Source organism: Parus major, chromosome 2 (genome assembly GCF_001522545.3).
Source record: "Parus major isolate Abel chromosome 2, Parus_major1.1, whole genome shotgun sequence".
Classification (NCBI taxonomy): Eukaryota; Metazoa; Chordata; class Aves; order Passeriformes; family Paridae; genus Parus; species Parus major.
The window spans coordinates 103,598,809-103,616,119 of NC_031769.1; the positions used below are offsets into that span (position 1 = coordinate 103,598,809).

At 36.6% G+C, this 17,311-nt stretch overlaps 1 protein-coding gene across 1 annotated transcript in view; it reads left to right on the top strand.

Moving 5' to 3' along the window:
- The window catches only part of YES1 (YES proto-oncogene 1, Src family tyrosine kinase), a 49,538-nt gene that overhangs the window by 23,283 nt on the left and 8,944 nt on the right, over nt 1–17,311 (top strand). The window contains exons 2-4 of the mRNA XM_015618981.3: nt 10,019–10,291; nt 14,471–14,570; nt 15,284–15,382. Coding sequence (XP_015474467.1) covers nt 10,027–10,291; nt 14,471–14,570; nt 15,284–15,382 — 464 coding nt within the window. The 5' untranslated portion in view covers nt 10,019–10,026. The remainder of the gene's footprint in view (nt 1–10,018; nt 10,292–14,470; nt 14,571–15,283; nt 15,383–17,311) is intronic.

The window sequence follows — 17,311 nt, forward strand, 5'->3', positions numbered from 1 at the left end:
AGGACTTGTCCAGACTGAGGGTCAGCTTTCCATAAGAGTAATTTCAAATGAATTTGAGCATTTGTGTACATTCAAGACCATAAAAGGAAAAATTAATTTAGGGCAGCCCTATGGACTCTATTGTGCAAAATGCCTGACAAGCTAATTAAGATAATTTTTCCTGGTCTTCTTGCCTATGAGCACTATAGTATCTGTCAGGAGAGAAATAATAGAACAGCACTAATGATAGCTATTAAGGTAAGAATTCTTGTTTAGTTAAAACTTCGTCCAGCTCTTTCCTTTTTCTAAGGCTGTTATTTAACAGTGTCATCTTTTTTGTTTCATTTTGAATTTCTTTACAATTTAATTGTAGCTTTCTCCTTTTTATGTAAAAGGAAGAGCACAAGCTATTGATTAATGAAGAGCAATGTGCATGTGTGATTTTAATTGTTTATACATACTTTCACTTTTTGTTTTAGTCCAAAGGCTGATATTTTCCGTCTGTCTTCTTGAAATCTTGTTCAGCAAAGAGCTTAATTGTTGAAAGCGGTCTGGGTCTATGGTCCTTTAATAAATGAGCTGCAACATTTTGTCAGTAATTGGAGTTAAACACATTAATCACTGTTTTTTCTTAACATGGTAATCATATCAAGTATATAAAACAGCATAGAGAATAAAGGAGAATTTGCTTTCAGCTTAGGGTGATGTTTAGCAAAGAGCAGATGGGAAATTCATGTCTGCAAAGCAGAAATGTGCAAATATAAAGTACAGTGTATCAAACTGCAAATAAATAATGTCTTAAGTTCCCTGAGATTTCTTATCAGTGACCCTGTGCTATAATTTCGATGCTTATAATACTATGGGGTCTTTCATTGATTTATCACTTTAAGTTACTGCAACTGTTTCTTTCCTCTATATTTCTAAGTTGACTAATGAAGTTGCAAGAGGATTCTTGCTGATATTGAATTCTTCTGTCATCTTAGAAGTATGCCCAGCTGACAAGATGAAAATGATTCATAAGAATTTCAGTATCTCTGCGATTCTGGGAGCTTGCAAATCTTGTAGTCCATTTTTCATATGTAGTTCATAGTTGAACATTGAAAGAAATTGCTTCTTAAATTATCTTTTCAGAACAAAAATGCAATTTGTTCTTCTATCATGTAAATTTTATGTTCCTTTTTCTGTAAGGCAGATATCCCTTGGGAAGGTGTTTTGCATGCTTCATGCTGTGAGACCCAGAAAGCAATGTTAGTTTACTTTAGTAAACAAAATTTAAGTGTCTTTTTTTTTAATAACTTCTGCATACTTTTTAAATTTTTAATATACTTAAATAGAATGTCTGAAAACTGGTTGTATGAAAATGGTCTATGATATCAGGCATAGGTTTGTTGTTTTCCAAATAAAATTCAGTGAAAACAAAATATTTCTATTTATAAATTGATTCCTACATCCTCTCTGAAATATCCTGGATATCTTTGACAAGGTATGACATGCCTTAGAATCTGAAACAATGTTTTAGCCAGGCTTCTGGAACATATGAAACTTTTAGCTTTTAAGGTACTTGTAATTATTTGCAAGTTAATAAAAGTAGCCATTACACTATTAAAAAAACCCAGAAGAATTTTCCTTTTCTGCATTTATTTATTGACTATACACTTAAATGTTGAAGACAATAGAGCAGCAATAATATTGTCTAGACAATATATTGGTTGTTTTGTCTGTGATATCATCTGTTGTCAGAGAAAATGTCTTGGTGTGGTAAGGGCTTGAAATTGTATGGCTAGACATTATGGCTCTAAATTTTAAAAATGGTCTCATGTATATGTATTAGATATTTCATCACATAAAACTGCTTCTGCAATTCTGATATTTTAGTTAATCTCTCCCTTGTGATCTTGACTACTGGAATAAAGAAAATTAATCCACCAGTGTTATGTAGTTTGCATCATTTGCCTTTTCACCCTTTCTGAAAGTGAAAAATATGTTGACTACTTGCAAAATTCAGTATACATCCTGAAAACAAACTTTCTTTATGTAGAAGTGCTATTTTGGCAGTTGGTAAGGGTTTTAAAAATTAATTTTAACTATTTAAGTTTGCCATATTTTCTCTGCTCCGCTTTGGAAGTAAGAAACAGCTCTCTGGATGTCAGTCAGGTACCCCCAGCTAGGCTCTGTGCCTGCTGCAGGTGGGTTTGGGGTGCTAGGTATTTTTTTGTTTGCTTGGGGTTTTTTCCCACCCATGAACTTCTTTCTTTTGTGTTTTCCATTGTCTTGCACACAAGGTAGGAAGCTTCTATCTGAAGTGCAGATTCTTCCTGTGAGCAGCTGGAAGACAAGGAGGTTGATGGTGGGAATGTGCCTTTTCAGATGCTTGAGCAGTTTGGATGAGGAAACTTTGCGCTGGTGTATCAGACTAAAAGGCTGCTGCAAGATCTTAGTCCTGGCCTTGGCTACGACACTCAGCCTGTCGGTTTTCCTAAGCCTTGTGTAGATCAGAATGTTTCTGATGCTTAAGTCAATGTCATTATAATAATAACTACTTCTATTTTCCTGGATAAGATTATCTGACTTAATAAAACATAAAACAATTCAAGTGAAGACATACTAGAATGCAAATCCTGTGCAGACGTTGCATAAGTCCATTAGTTTAAATTCATAAGCTGGGACATACCTGCTGGAGTTTTCTTCAGGTAGCTGAATCCTTAGTCTCTGAGAGGAATTTTTGAGCTGTAGGTTGGTGGAGGTGAGAGCAGTTTGAATTCATCCTGCTTGTCTCATGTTTCAAGACATCTCCTACTGATGTCTCTTTATAAAAAGAGACAGCCTTATTTTTTGTCACAGTCCATACCCATGGTGTAGGTAGAACTCCTGGTTAGGGGCAAGGGCCACTATTGAAGACAAAATAATAAACTAAGTCTTCTTTTACTAGAAGCATGTTTAAAATTGCAGTAGGCTTTCGTTCTTCTACCTCTAGTCCGTCATTCTTGGCCACTTCCTAGTCTGATTGAAAGTCACCTTTTCTTGTATGTAACATCTGGTCTAAGAAAACCTACTACCCTAGATAGTGTAGGTTAAACTCTGACTGTAAATGAGCACGAATTTATGGGTATATCTATTTTGCAGAGCCATTCATGATATGGTCATTGTCTCCAGTATGCTCTTGGAGCCTTTGCCTGTCTCTAAAGTGAAAGATGCTTTAGAGGCATACAAATCTGTACCTCTACAGATTCAGCTGTTCAGGTACAGAGTGAGTAGGATGAGATCCTTTCATGTTTGGCCCAGATTAAAGGAAGGACGTAACTGAGATGAAAAACAGAGTGCTCACATCTCTCCTAACTTTGCCTCACTGATAACCCCTAATTCCACTGTTGTTTTTAGAACTTTTCATTGCCATAGGCAATTTTTACTTCAACTTTGCAACTTAGCTCCAATGGGACTTTGCAGTTGGATTGCTAGGGCCTATTGTGCACTGGTATGAGGGTTGAACCACCTGTTGGGGCAGTTCCATCTCCTACCTATTAGTTCCAACAAGGACAGTAGGTATTTCTTCGGTAGATAAGCTTTTGTCTGGGATGATCCAAATTAGAGGACTGTAAATTCTTAGACTCCTGCATAGGTACGATGTTCAAAGTCTGATCCATGTGGGCAAATCTCCCATGTCTAAGCCATTAAAACCTCTGAGGAAACAAACTTCCTTTGAACTTCTTCCATTCCAAAAAAAAAAAGTCAGGAAATCAGGGAAAGATATGAAGGATTGAAGGCCCTTATTCTTCTAGCAATTTTTTGCTTATCCTTGTTTTTCAGGTAGCATTTTGGAATATGGTATTCCTTCAGAGCACAGTTGTTGTGATCTTGTAAGCCAGTTAACTGGTTCCTCCAGTAGAAGGATCAGTATCAATCATTAATTTATAGCAAATTCAAAGTTCTGAGTCCTGTAAAAAACACAAACCAGAATAGAAATATGTAATATTTCCAATATATTTTGATTCTGAAATGGAAACTATCCACCTAAAAAGCATTTTTATACTCAATTGTTTTTTCCTCTGTTTGCTACAATGGGTTTGCTAGCTGTAGCTTTATTAGAAAACAATCTAGGGTCTGTTCTGCTGCTGTGAAATCAAAATCATTGCCACAGCAGCCCCAGATTTTTTTGTTTAATATGTTTGTATAGTCATCATCAAAGAAGGACTAGGTCTGTACAACCATTAGGATTCAAAAGTTCAGATTGCCTTGGTAAGGAAGAGTAATAAAGAGGATGGTTTTAAGTATCTATTTTAGTGTATGGGCAAGCTGATGTCTAATAGTACTTGTTTATAGTTATTTTTTAGTGTAGAACTGCACAAAGATGTGTGGTAAACACTGAAATTCAAATAACAAATGCTTGCTTCAGTGGGTTTTTTTTAATGCTTCTTCCTTTATCTTCACTTTTTGCTTATTAGATTGTTAATTGCAAGGTCATGTCAGTTGCACTTTAAATGCATAATGATGCAGACTCTCTAAGGCCTCATTAAACTAATGTTACTGCTAATTATAATACTGAATACAGTAGAACATCATTCTTCGAAATGTCATGGATTGTTCATGGTAAAATAAGCAAACCCTGCAATTTATGACAGTTCATAAAAGATAAATTATATCCCATGATAAAAGCGGCACAATTTTTAAAAATTGCATGTACTCTGCTAAGAACACAGGGCAATTCTTTAGCTTACTGTCCTTAATAAACAAGGCAGATTGTTTTGTAGACAAGAAAGCCCACTCTTGTTTTCATACCAAAGCAGTGACCTGTTAAAGATGGACTGAATTAGCTGGATGTTATAGTATTGGCTAAAGACTTCTTAGCCTCTTTACTAGTGGTTTTCATTTTTTTCAGTCTATGTCACATCTAATAAATGATTTTTCAATACCACCAGCTGAAACCAGCTGTTTGGCAGATGCTCTATGCTGTTTGCCCAGTGTACAAAAAGCCAGTATAGGTTCTGTGTCTCCAGTGACATGTGGAATCAACTCTACACTTGTTTGAGCAAATAGACAGCTGCCAGCTAATGGATCCATTAGCAAACTTCCCACAGAATATCCTGTCTTTATCAGCACATGAAATTTTAATAACTTTAAATCATTACTTTAGTTGAAAGTTAAGACCTTTTTGTAAGACCTTTTTGTAAGGCATTTGTTTCACAGAAGTGAAGGCATGTGTTTTCTTGACAGAAACAGTTTAATTTTTTATGCTAACACTGAGAAATGAATCTACAGTAGGACTGGAAATCTTCAATTTTTATTAGCCAATTGTGAACCTCTAATTTATTTTTCTGCATTAGGTAGTATGGGGAATTGTTTTTTTACTTGGAGGATTTTTTGTATGTTTTAGGTGGGAAAATATTTGTAATCTTGCCTTATCCTTCTGGAAAGAGACTTGATTTGCTTGTTCTTCTAACTTGACTTACTCTTTGTCATGAAAAATCACTCCTGTGCTCTTTTTTAGCTGTATGAACAGTTTCAGTAATCAAAGGAATGAAATGAAAATGTTGCAAATTGCCTTCTGTTAGTGATTTTCCTTCTTAGTTATGGTACAGTAGCCAGTTTATATGAGAGGTTGAAGGAAGTCCCTAGAGCATCTTTCCCTTTGTGGCACATCAAAACTGTTAGATGTGACTGTCACTCCTGGCCTACCTCATGGTGTGAAGTCTTAGAAGGCAATTGGGACATGCTGCCTTGTAACAGAAGAGCAAGATCAGAGGAGTATTCAGTTGGCCCCAAAAGGAAACACCAATTTTCTTGGGTGATTTTTGTTCGGTTGTTCTGTTGGTTTTGTTTTTTTTTCATTTTGGGGGGTTTTTTAATAGTGAATGGGTTTTGTTATCAAGTGCATTACAGCAAGTGAAGTAAACACAAGACTCTCCCAGCCCTTGGTCCTTCAGGGTTTCAGATGCTAACACCTAGTCCTCAAAGTGCTGATGAGGAGAGTATGGGGGAAAGGGAACACGGTGTTTAGAGGCATTTGCAGGTAGCTTTAAGGCTGTGGCTGGAACAGGCAGTTTATCCACCCAAGTTGAAATCACCTATTTCGATGAAATCTTTATCTAATCTTCCTTCATGCCAGTAGAGACCTTCCTTGAAGCACTCCTGACAATCCTGTGTCCCAAGGAACCAAGGAGTAAGTTTTGTAACTGCCAACTGGAAGGAGCACAGACACATTGGATAAACGGGTGGTTTCCTTGTGATGCCCACCTCTCTGGGCTGGATGGACAAGGCTGCAGACACCCCGAGGGAATTTAGTCAGTATGCTAAGATACAGTGGCGTTAGAAGAAAAACTTGTTTTTCTTGGTCTGGTAGCTCATCCTTAAAGGAAAGCAGAAAAAGCCAACACAAAGACTTTACTGGCACACTTTTCAATTGTTGAACAAAGCTTTTCTCATGATCTGGCACTCTGCTGTTAAAAGGAGTTGGAAAGACACAAGGGCAGCATTGACTTTCTTGGAGCTCTCATCTTGTCAGAGTGTTTATTAAGGGTCTTCTTTATTGTCTGAGATGTTTGTAGAGTATTGAATGGCAATTAACCGTTGTTCTTTATATGACTTCTCCAAAAAGCACAAATCCAGTGAGATGCTACAAAAATCTCATTTGATTCCTATTTCCTGGAGTACTCTTATTTTTCTGTTGATTTCTATGGACATCCTGTTAACCTTCAACTGTCCTTAACAGTGATCATTTTAGCTTCAGTTTTGACTTGAAAACATTCTGACATAGGTTTGTTTTCATCTAGAGGGCAGAACAAGGCAGCTGAGCTTGTAGTCCATGCCTTTCTGGACGTGGTTTCGTGATAGACCTCCAGCAAGCTGACTGCCACCCTCTCCCACCCAAAATGTGTGGGCACAGTGATTAGAATCCCTAGGTGAATCTCTGTTTCAAAGAAAGAACAAGATGCTGAAGTTACTCAAGTAGATTGCCTCAGACACCAATCTGGTGTGAAATAATGATCTAACTAGTGGGAAGTCAGCGGCTTGTGAATAAGGTACCTTGGGCCAGCATTTCTTTAAATAGATGGACTTCTGCAGTGCAAACAGGAATTTCCCATCTGAATCTATTTCTAAGGAGTTCAGTGCGTCAGAAAGAGAGCTGTTAGCTTTTTATGACAGAAATGTATTCCTTAATATATTTTTGCTGGCCGGGCAAAGATTTATAAAAATAGTTGTAGTTATTTCAGCTACATACATTTTTGATAACAAATGCAGTACCAGAATAATCAAATCCAGCATTGCACACCAGCTGCTTAGGGATTTTTTGTTCTTTATCCAGTAATTTATTAAAAGACTAAACAGTACTAAGTTGTTGGGGGTTTCCCCCACAGGATGGGCAGTCAGGATTTGTTTACTACTAGCTCCCCTCATACTTCTAATTCTTCCTCACTAATGCATACACAGTATTTTACTGCAGTTCACACCTGTAGTTTTTGCTTTAAAAAGCTAAGGAGTTTGCTCAATTTTGTTTTGTAGGTATGCAGTTATAAAAGTAGTTTACATTTTTGTCTGCTTATTTCTGAATGTCTTTCGCTTTGAAGTGCTGATTGAATCTCTGATGTTAATCTCTTTAACCCCTGAAAGAAGATTACCTTAACAGTGAAGTGGCTGGGGAGGGGAGAAGCAAGGGAGAGGCTGATTCTGTTTTTCTAGAATGAATTCAGGTCTTCAATAAGGGCTTTTCTTTGTGACATTCAAGCATATCAATAGCAAGTTCCTGCTGCTAACACAGCCTTAGCTGGACTAGTTACCAGCCATTTGATCAAATCAGCAATTCCTTGGGCAGAATCCAGCAGTTTTACCGGATTTGGTAAATTGTTTACTATATTTTTTTTATTACTTTTTTGTTTGTTTGTTTGTTTTTTAGTCTTGAAGTCTTACCAGCCTGCTACAAGTTAGGCAAATGCCAGAAGGAAGGAAAAATATTTGTGATGGACATTTGGACAGATGTCTGTGTACTTCACTTCTAATCTACTTGATTAACATTAGTAATGTGCTCGACTTTTGAATTTTGTGCTCAACTTCTAGCCAAAGGCAAGGAATCGGTGCTAGTAGAAAAGACATTTTTGTAAAGGTGATTGGATTTTTATTCAATGCTAGTAGAAAACATTGATTCAAGTTTTTTAAAAATAGTCAAGTAGGCCTCAGAGGAAGACAAGAATTTACAATAGGCAGCCACATGGCCAAAAGAAAGTATTTTGGATTACAGTGTCTGCAGTGGTAGAGAAATTAAAAGGATGTGATTCTGGATGTTTGACTTGTATTGTGAATTAAGAACTGGCTTTTCTACTGTAGATAGATGTTTTTTGTAAAGTATTTAGGCACACTGCATTCTTATGCACATATTTGGGCCTTGTCTGTTAATATTTGTTTATAGTTAATAAGTTGGCAATAATAGTATGTGAAGTAAAAATAATTGAAAAGGTGTGATTGAATTGAAATTGGAAAGCTTTGTGGTGATTCATTATTCTGTGGAAAACCTTAAATTGTGATTTGTAAAAGGGCAGTTATTTGACTTTGTTGCTGCTTGTTTCTGCATCAGTAATTGTATTACACTGCAGTAGTAGGGGCTGAAATGACAGGGTGAATATACTTAATCTTTTTGAGCATTAAATTTTATAGGGTGTTTCACTGTCTGTGAACGTTGTTCTTTCCAGGAACTCTGATTCATGGTTCTTGAGGAAATTACAGTAGCTTTATCATTGTAACAGTTACTTATACAGAGGGTATTATTTTCTCTGTGTGACTATATTAAGGCAGTATTTGTTTAGTAAAATTTACTTTCTTCCATATTTCTGTGTCTAATAGTTAATAAGGTAAGAAGGAACTGAGAAGGAAAAAAGAGAATTAGACACACATTGGGAAATACTGTGTTTCCGTAATTGTTAGTTAGAGTCCATGAAATTGTTGTTGTACTTATCAAAATATGTGGTTTCATGCTTTCAGACTCCTGCTGTTTATTTTTTTTAATTGATTCATTAGAGAATGTGGAGCAGTTGATTTTCTGTGTCTATATAGGTTTTACTTTTGAAATTAGCGTAGATTTTTTAAATCCCCTCCTGCAAATAATGTGGGAATTTTAATGCCAGACTAGTGCTGCATCTAATAGACGCTGCTGTTTTCCTCCTGATTTATTTCCCAGCTGGGGTAAGCCAGAAAATGCCTGCTACCAGTTGTCACCACCTGATAAATGGCAGGTGGTGGTGACTTCTTAAGGCTCAGTCGGTGTTAATTGCTGACGACAGGTCTCCTCTCTGATTCCCTTCAGCAGCAGGTAATAGGTGCCCCCACGGTAAACAGCTCTGGCTCTGTCTGCTTGTAGTGCAAGCTGGTGGCAGTCCTGGGCCGTCAGGGATATAAATGTCACCTGTCTGTGCACAGTTCTGTTTCTGAATCCCTAAGGATATTGTAATTACTCTTATTTTTTTTGCAATTTTATTTACTCTAGAGCTTAACCCCTGTCCTGTGGCTATGAATATCTGAGGTTTGTTTGTGAGGTGTATTTGGGGAGCTGGCAATGGATGAAAACTTCTCTATGTCTTTAAAGATGTCACCAGCTGGGCAAGACTTCATTACACAGATGCTTAAAAGAAAAAGCAGGAATGCCCATTTCGTTTTCTTTGTATAATTGCTTTGGATTTGCTTCCTATAATCGAGTCTGGATTTGTCACATCTGTTTCCCCCTCCATCCTGCTATAGAAGACTCCAGTGTCTTTTCCTCATCTGTTTCCTGATTCCCCCTTTTTTACCATTTACAGTCCATCATGTAACCAGGATGAAGAATAATCCAAATGTGCTGTTACTATGTGAAGTTGTAGGGGAAAGTAATTAGGACTTCCCTGGTCTGGTAATAGTTTAGATTTTATTCCAGAAGACTTTTCCATCAGAGTTTACACTCTGCATGGGGTTTAACAGTAATAAATTAACATTTGGGTGAACTTTTTGGGAATATTCTGTGTTATCTATCAAAAGACACAACATGAAGATGAACTCTTTGTTTTTTTACCTCTCGTTCTCACAGATTCAACCATGGGGTGCATTAAAAGCAAAGAAGGTAAAGGCCCAGCCATGAAATACAGAACTGAAAATGCTCCAGAACCTGTTATTTCCCATGTCAGTCATTATGGATCAGATTCCAGCCAAGCAACACAGTCACCGTCAATAAAGGGATCAGCAGTTAATTTTAATAGTCATTCCATGACTCCTTTTGGAGGGCCTTCAGGAATGACACCCTTTGGAGGAGCATCATCTTCATTTTCAGCTGTGCCAAGTACATATCCTAGTACTTTAACAGGTGAGTGTTACATAAAAAGATGCTATTATTATTATTTATTGTTATAGCTGCTTGACAGTCACAGTCAAAAATACTATGACACCTTGCCACAGAGAAATAAATTGCAAATTTAAAATAAATTGCCTTTTAGAGATTCCTGATTTCAGTATCTTTACTGCTCAGATAATAATTCAGCCTGTATTCACTAGTGACTGAGGCATGAAGTTTGGCTTTTATTTTTGTGGAGACAATTAGGGTCACAACACAGAGAAATTTTAGACTTACTAAAGTCATTAATGGGAATAGTTGATAAAATTACATTAGAAGTTTTAAGATGTTGGAAGGATGTGTACGGGATAATGGCTTTAAACTTGGAGAGGTGTACAAAATGAAAAACACTTCAGATTCAGGAAATTGATATTTTAAACTGTTTTCAAGTCTGATTACTTTCAAGTTATATTAATACAACATTGCATCAATTTATGAAGCTAAACAGGATTTGCATTGTATTCTGTGTACTTTCCTATGGGTACAGTATGTGTGAAATGAAAGAGCAGAATTACCATTGTTGGTGGCCATATTAAAACCAAAATGGAAAATGTAAAAATAGAATTTGCAACACACAGAGACCCTCTTGGCTGAGGTACAGAAGATACAGCATTTTAAAGCAACATGCACATTCAATGTTACAATCCCAGCTCTATAGCAAAATCTTAACTCTAAAAAAAATACTGATTTTGTCCATATAACTAAATTTCATAATTTTGATGGGTATTTTTGAGAGGAAGCTGTGATTTATTCTTTTTTTTTTGAGAGATGCTAAAAAGACTAATTTATTCTAGAAGCTCTGTACAGACACTTCATGAAACAGAGTAAATAATTTCTTATTAGTCTATTTCTAGTTTTCCCACAAACCTCTAATGTTGGCACAATTATGATGCTTAAGTGTTTGCATTGTCCCAGTGGCATTTAAAGTCTTTTAAATACAAGATATTTAAGATCCATGAAAACACATTCTAACCTTGGCATTAAGCAGTTCAGGAAACCAAATGTGAATTGTTAGGTAATGATCACCTCATAGTCCTTTTCTTGGGAACACATTAAAAACCAAATAATTAAAATGAACATCTAGCCTGTATCATTTATGAGTCAGCTCTGAATCCCTGTTTTGGATGAACATATGCTGAAATTAAATAAACACAGCATTTCTTTATTTTCATTAGCTCTGCTGAGGAAAGTTTATTGTATTTCATCTCCCCCAGGAACCATGGCATATTTCTTCTTACTAGATCTGGTTCTTTGGTCATGTAGGAATCTCCAGCAGAGCATGCAGGCACTCTTGGGCATAACCAGACATCAGGGATGTAGCCCCCCACTGGGCACCACAAATCCTTTGCTGCAGAGACCAGAGGGGATGTTCTCTTGCCTGTTCCTGTTCCTGCTGATTGTTAAGCATGTTATATCTTGAACCAGAGTCAACAAGAGAGATTTCTCCTGAAAAGAGAGTCTTGATATCTCATCAGTGTGAAAACAGTTATCAGCAGGCAGGCTGATTTGTGCTCGCATTGTTTTGCAATTAGGTAAAATGATACTGCATATTAAATTATTCCTTCTCGTTCTGTAAAATCAGCCCATCCACAAAAAAACACACATTTAAATGAATACACACATACATACACAACTAAAATTGCACTAACAGTTATTTGGTACATTCAGTACTGCTTTTCAGATCAATCAAAATTTTTTCAGATCAATCAAAAATGGGTGTTTTTGTGAGCGAGTGAGATGACAGCCCTCATCTGCTGTAAGGTTTTTGTATTTGTGACCAATAAAACACTGGATCACATTCTGGTTCCCTTTGCTTCACAAGAGAGGAGAATAGATGGGCTTGTCAAACAGGATGTAAGTGTCAGTAGTACTTATCCAGTTGATCAGTGATGTGTGACAAGAGGATGATATGGTTGTCATCATGGCCTATAGTGAGGCTGAAAAGAGTTGAGCTAACTTTTATTCCTCTAGAGCAGAAAAGGAGAAGAAATCTGAGTTAGTCACATTGCTCCTATATTACACACTGTCTGTCTTCAGATACTTTGAATTCACAGAATATTGCTGAAAATCAAAACAGATAAATGGATTGCTGTTCTTGCCTTCCATGAAGCTGTGCTAGTGCTCTGTAATCCCCATGCCGAGCAAGAAGGTAAAGTCTTCTCTCCAAAACCATAGATTAGAAGATGGAATACTGACCAAATGAAAGAAAAATTTTTAAGGGAAGTCTTGTGGCTGCAGATAGCTGGAGCAGCTAAACTAGATTACTTTGCAGTGGCTCATGAAGAAAACAGCTGCAAGAGACTTGAAATGTCATTTGACAATACCTTTGTTTAAATCAGTCTGTGCTGATGCTGTTCTCTTCAAGTATTTTATTATTCTTTGCTATGAAAAAATAACACTTGTGACTGAGAGTAAAAAGAGGGCTTATGGTAGTTGAAGTTTTTTGCGTTTCTGTATATGCAGTTAAAAACTTCTGTGATATTGTGACTTGAGAGTATTGATCGTTTTCATCTGCTGAAAAACTCTCTGGGGATTGTTTGTTTCCATAACACTGGCTTTCTGTTTGTGTAAATATGGCTGTATCCTCACTATTTTCTTGCTCCACATATCAGTTTGTCATCAAAATAATGCAGTAATAAGGAGAAAAATTGGTGGAACTGTTTTCATTTTTAACTTAAATTAGAAGCTGCTAACTTCTAAGGAGTATCTTTAATTCATTTTCGGTTCATAAATCACACTTTTAAAAAAACCTCAATTACTCTAACCTCCTGTGGGGATTTTGTTCTGTTTTGCCTAGCAGTACTGTAAATTCATTTCCAGCCGAGGCAAACTGAGAGACTGTAACTACAGGAAGACTCCAAACCAAATGAAAATATTTAGGTGATTAGGAGCTATTATGTCAAAAAGTGACACTGCAAAAGAATATTGCATATAGATTGTTGCCATTGCATTATGTATTCTTCCTTTCTGATCACTGTCATGCTAATTGTAAGATCTAAAATTAGATGCAGTGTGTTCTCTTGGTGGACTTTCATGTATATCCTGGTATGTATATGTGCATATATGAAATGTAGTATTATACATTTAAAAATGTTATTGCTTGGATGATCACTAGGCTTCTTAAACATTCATTAGACTGAGAAGTAGCATTTCTAGGGCTTAAAAAGTCTTTCTGACTTGTCTATTTTCTATTTCAACTTTCTCCTAATTATGGTACTTGGTTCTTTTGTTTTTGCTAGTAGCTTGTACCTGTCAAACAGCCTGTTCTCCTTTCCCTCTTCCTCTTGTCCCTCTTCCCAGTTTTAAAGATTAGTCCTTTGAAGTATAGAAAAAGTTTTTCTGCTGGTAACTGTAGAAACCTTCCTACCATCTGCCTCTCTCACATCTGCCCTCTTTGGGGGACCTGTTCAACAGTATGCCCTGTACCAGAAGTGGGATGGGAAAGCAGATTCCTTAGGGTTGGTGGAGTGCAGCTGTTCTTCATGTGACCTGTCTTGGTCCTTGTTCTCTGGAGTAAAGCACTGGTGGATCATCCTCAGCAAGGGTCTGCTTCACGGGTGGGGAGACTTGGTGGAATCAAAAAAATCAACAGTGCTGAAGTAGAGGAATGTCTTTGTCCTCAAGAGAGTACTCCTATTTCTGGTTCAGTTCCTTGGGTAGGTCTTGATGTGTAACCTCAAAAAGTTGGGAACGCATCAGTTATTTATAGCTAAGTGCAACAGGAACTTTCACGTCTGTGAAAATTAGTGGCTGATGGTTCACCATTGTGGTGGTGGAGGTTCTTCCAGAATTGCATTTCTTAACAAGAAACAAGTTTAATAAAGAAGCTAGGTTTTTTTGTTTGTTTGTTTGTTTTTTTTCACTGATGATGCATCATGTAAGTTTCTGTATATAAGTGCTGTAATTATTAATGTAGTTCCAGTGATGTGTCTAGTGGCCTTTTGTGGTGTGGAAGCATATTTTCAGAATGTCTGTTTATAGGCAGTCCTAAGAATTTAGAAGGTTATTGATCTATCTTCCAAAATGTGATGCAACCCAGAGTGTTTAGTTGCTTCCAAATCCAAACTGATTAATTGCTTTATGGACAAGTCCTTAAATCAAGTGTTGCAACATTACTGCTATATCATATGGGATTTTTTCCTTTTTCTTAAGGTGGTGTTACTGTATTTGTGGCCTTATATGATTATGAAGCTAGAACTACAGATGACCTTTCATTTAAGAAAGGTGAACGGTTCCAGATAATAAATAACACGTAAGTGTTCTCATTCACAGACCTCATTGGGTTGTTGGGAATAATTAGATCCTTAATTCTTTTGGAAATCTGTATCCTATTTCAGTGAAGGGTAGATAGATTTTTTTTTTATTATTATTATTTGTTTTTTTAAATACATTCAGTATTCAACAAGCATGGGGTTAAAATATATAATACTGCTAAGACAATAACTTTTCAGGTTGAGATGAGGGTTTGGGTGCAGACATAGAACTGTAGCAACTGTGGTACCCCCAGGCATCTTCTTGGTTGGGTGACTGACTTTCTCTCCGTGCCCCAGCAAGGCATAGCTACCTCCTTTGGGGCACAAAAGGTGGGGACAGGTACTGCTCCATCCCAAACTTTGCACCCTGGAGTTACTCTCTGATCTGGAGGGGCAGATGAAGACTAGACAGCTCAGAAGTTTATTTACATATCTCTGCCATAAAGCATTTTGGTTTTACATTTTAAAAAAAAGAAAAAAAAAGCCCCAAATCTTTAAAATATTAAATTTCTAAGAGACATTAGAGAAGAGACATTTGTGTTGCTCAGAACACAAGATGTATGTTGGTGCAGCACAAACGATTTTAGATGCCCTCATAATTAAGATAAAATGTTACCTAAATTTCCCTGCCTTTCATATGCGAGTGTGTTACAAGTGCTACAGAATTTTGTGTTGTTTAAATGTGGAAGAGATAACTGATATTTCATTGCAGGGAAGGAGACTGGTGGGAAGCAAGATCCATTGCTACAGGAAAGACAGGCTACATCCCAAGCAATTACGTAGCTCCTGCAGACTCCATTCAAGCAGAAGAGTAAGACACTATAGCCTCTCAATCTGACACACTTTATACCCTGTGGTGATCCTGTTTTTAAATTCATTATATGTAACATTTAAGAGTAAAGTCAGAGAATACTATTAATGAGAGGATAGCAGTGCTGTTTGGATTATGTCAAAGGTATAATTATTAGTAAGCATGAGGTGGACACACACAGATGTTTTATGCCCGCTTGCTACATGCGGGGCTAAAGGAGAAAGGATGGGAGAATTCAACAATGATAAAAATTGTAGGGCACACTTTGTGTATGATATAAAGGAAACATGGGTGGGTTTTAGCTAAAGAGTTCACACAACACACCATCAAAATAAGGTTTTTATCCTTATTTTCACTTGCCAAACCCTGAGTCAAGATCAGCTATGTACTTGGTATGACCTAACCTTATATTCTAAAAAAACATTTGTGTGCCCAATTATTGCTAATGTATTAATCTGCAATAACTTTTTGGTGACAAAATTGCTTGATATGCTAATTGCTAATTGACTGCCGTGAATTTGGAAAATTATATTGCTTTGTGTACCAGTACTTTCTACATTTATTTATTAACATCCTGAAGTGCTTAGACAATCACAAAAAATGTGGAATCTGTAGGTTGGACTGAAGTTTTAGGTTATGCTTTTTCCAAGGGATTGTATTTGCTGTACTAGAAATATAAAGTTGCACAGCTCTTGTTTCAATATACAGGTATGATACTGTCCATCAGTAGCTCCCTGATATGTGGTCTGTGCACATCTCTGTTTGCTACTGCAAGTCTGGGGAAAGTGCCTGATTTTCAACATGTTTCCTGAATCTCAAGCTGAGTCTTTAGCATGTTGCTGCTGCTGCACTCACATGGCTCTTTGCTATTAAAAAATGATTTTATCAAAGATGCTCGGTTGTTTTACAACCTTGAGTTTCATCTGGTTTTAAAATGATTTAAAAAAGAAAAAAAGTCAAATATTTCTTCTTTTTTTTAACTATGCAATAACAGCTTATGTCATTACAACTGCAGTGGTGGTAAAATGAAAATGATAGCCCTTTACAAAGAAAGTATGGCTCCTAAACACTGGCCAGAACAGAGTGCTGGGATTTGTCATAAGTTTTTGTGATGACTAGAGGAGAGAGTGAAGGGTGATGAATGAGTAAGCTTTTTAAAACTGTTTATTTTAAAGAACCAGTGCTAATTTTATTATATATCCCCTCAGTATTTGGATAAAGTGCATTTGCTTCAGAGTTTGTTATCCCTGTGCTTTGACAGTGTTTGTAGATTTGTGTTATGACTGCAATTAGAGTTGCAAGTGCAAATGCAATACAGAGCCCCAAGTTGCTAAGATTTTGTCTGCGGCCTTTTCTAGGCTTGGAGGCATTTATAGCAGAAACTGCTTGTGACAGGATCCATGTTATTTGTGTGCTTTTTTTTCATGACACCATAATATAAATGTTTAATTGTCTCTGAAAAGTAAAGCAATTTAACCCTACTTATAGGTAGTGAAATAAAACAGCACTTTACAATATAGTTTGTAAATTGTTGTTGTAGTCCAGGGAAGAGGTATTTTCATGTGAAGTTATGAACTAAGATTCAAGTTTGCTTCTGTAAGATTATGGGTTACATCCAAATTGTTTACAGTACGTATGCTCTCATATCCATTTCTAACTTTGTACATCTCCTTCAACACTCAAACTGAAAATACAACAAAATATAAGAATAGGTTTTAAATTCTCATGTGATTGCACAGGCCATTCTGCTCATGGCTGACAAAGTGATCCCTCTTTATCTATATTTCTCCCCCAGAAAATGTTTCACCCACAAAGCCATTGCTGTGCAGCAGTTTCCAATACTACTTTTCCCATCACTCATGAAGTCAAATTAGTTTGATGATATGATAGTGACAGAGAAAAATGTTTGAAATTTATGCTTTACATCAC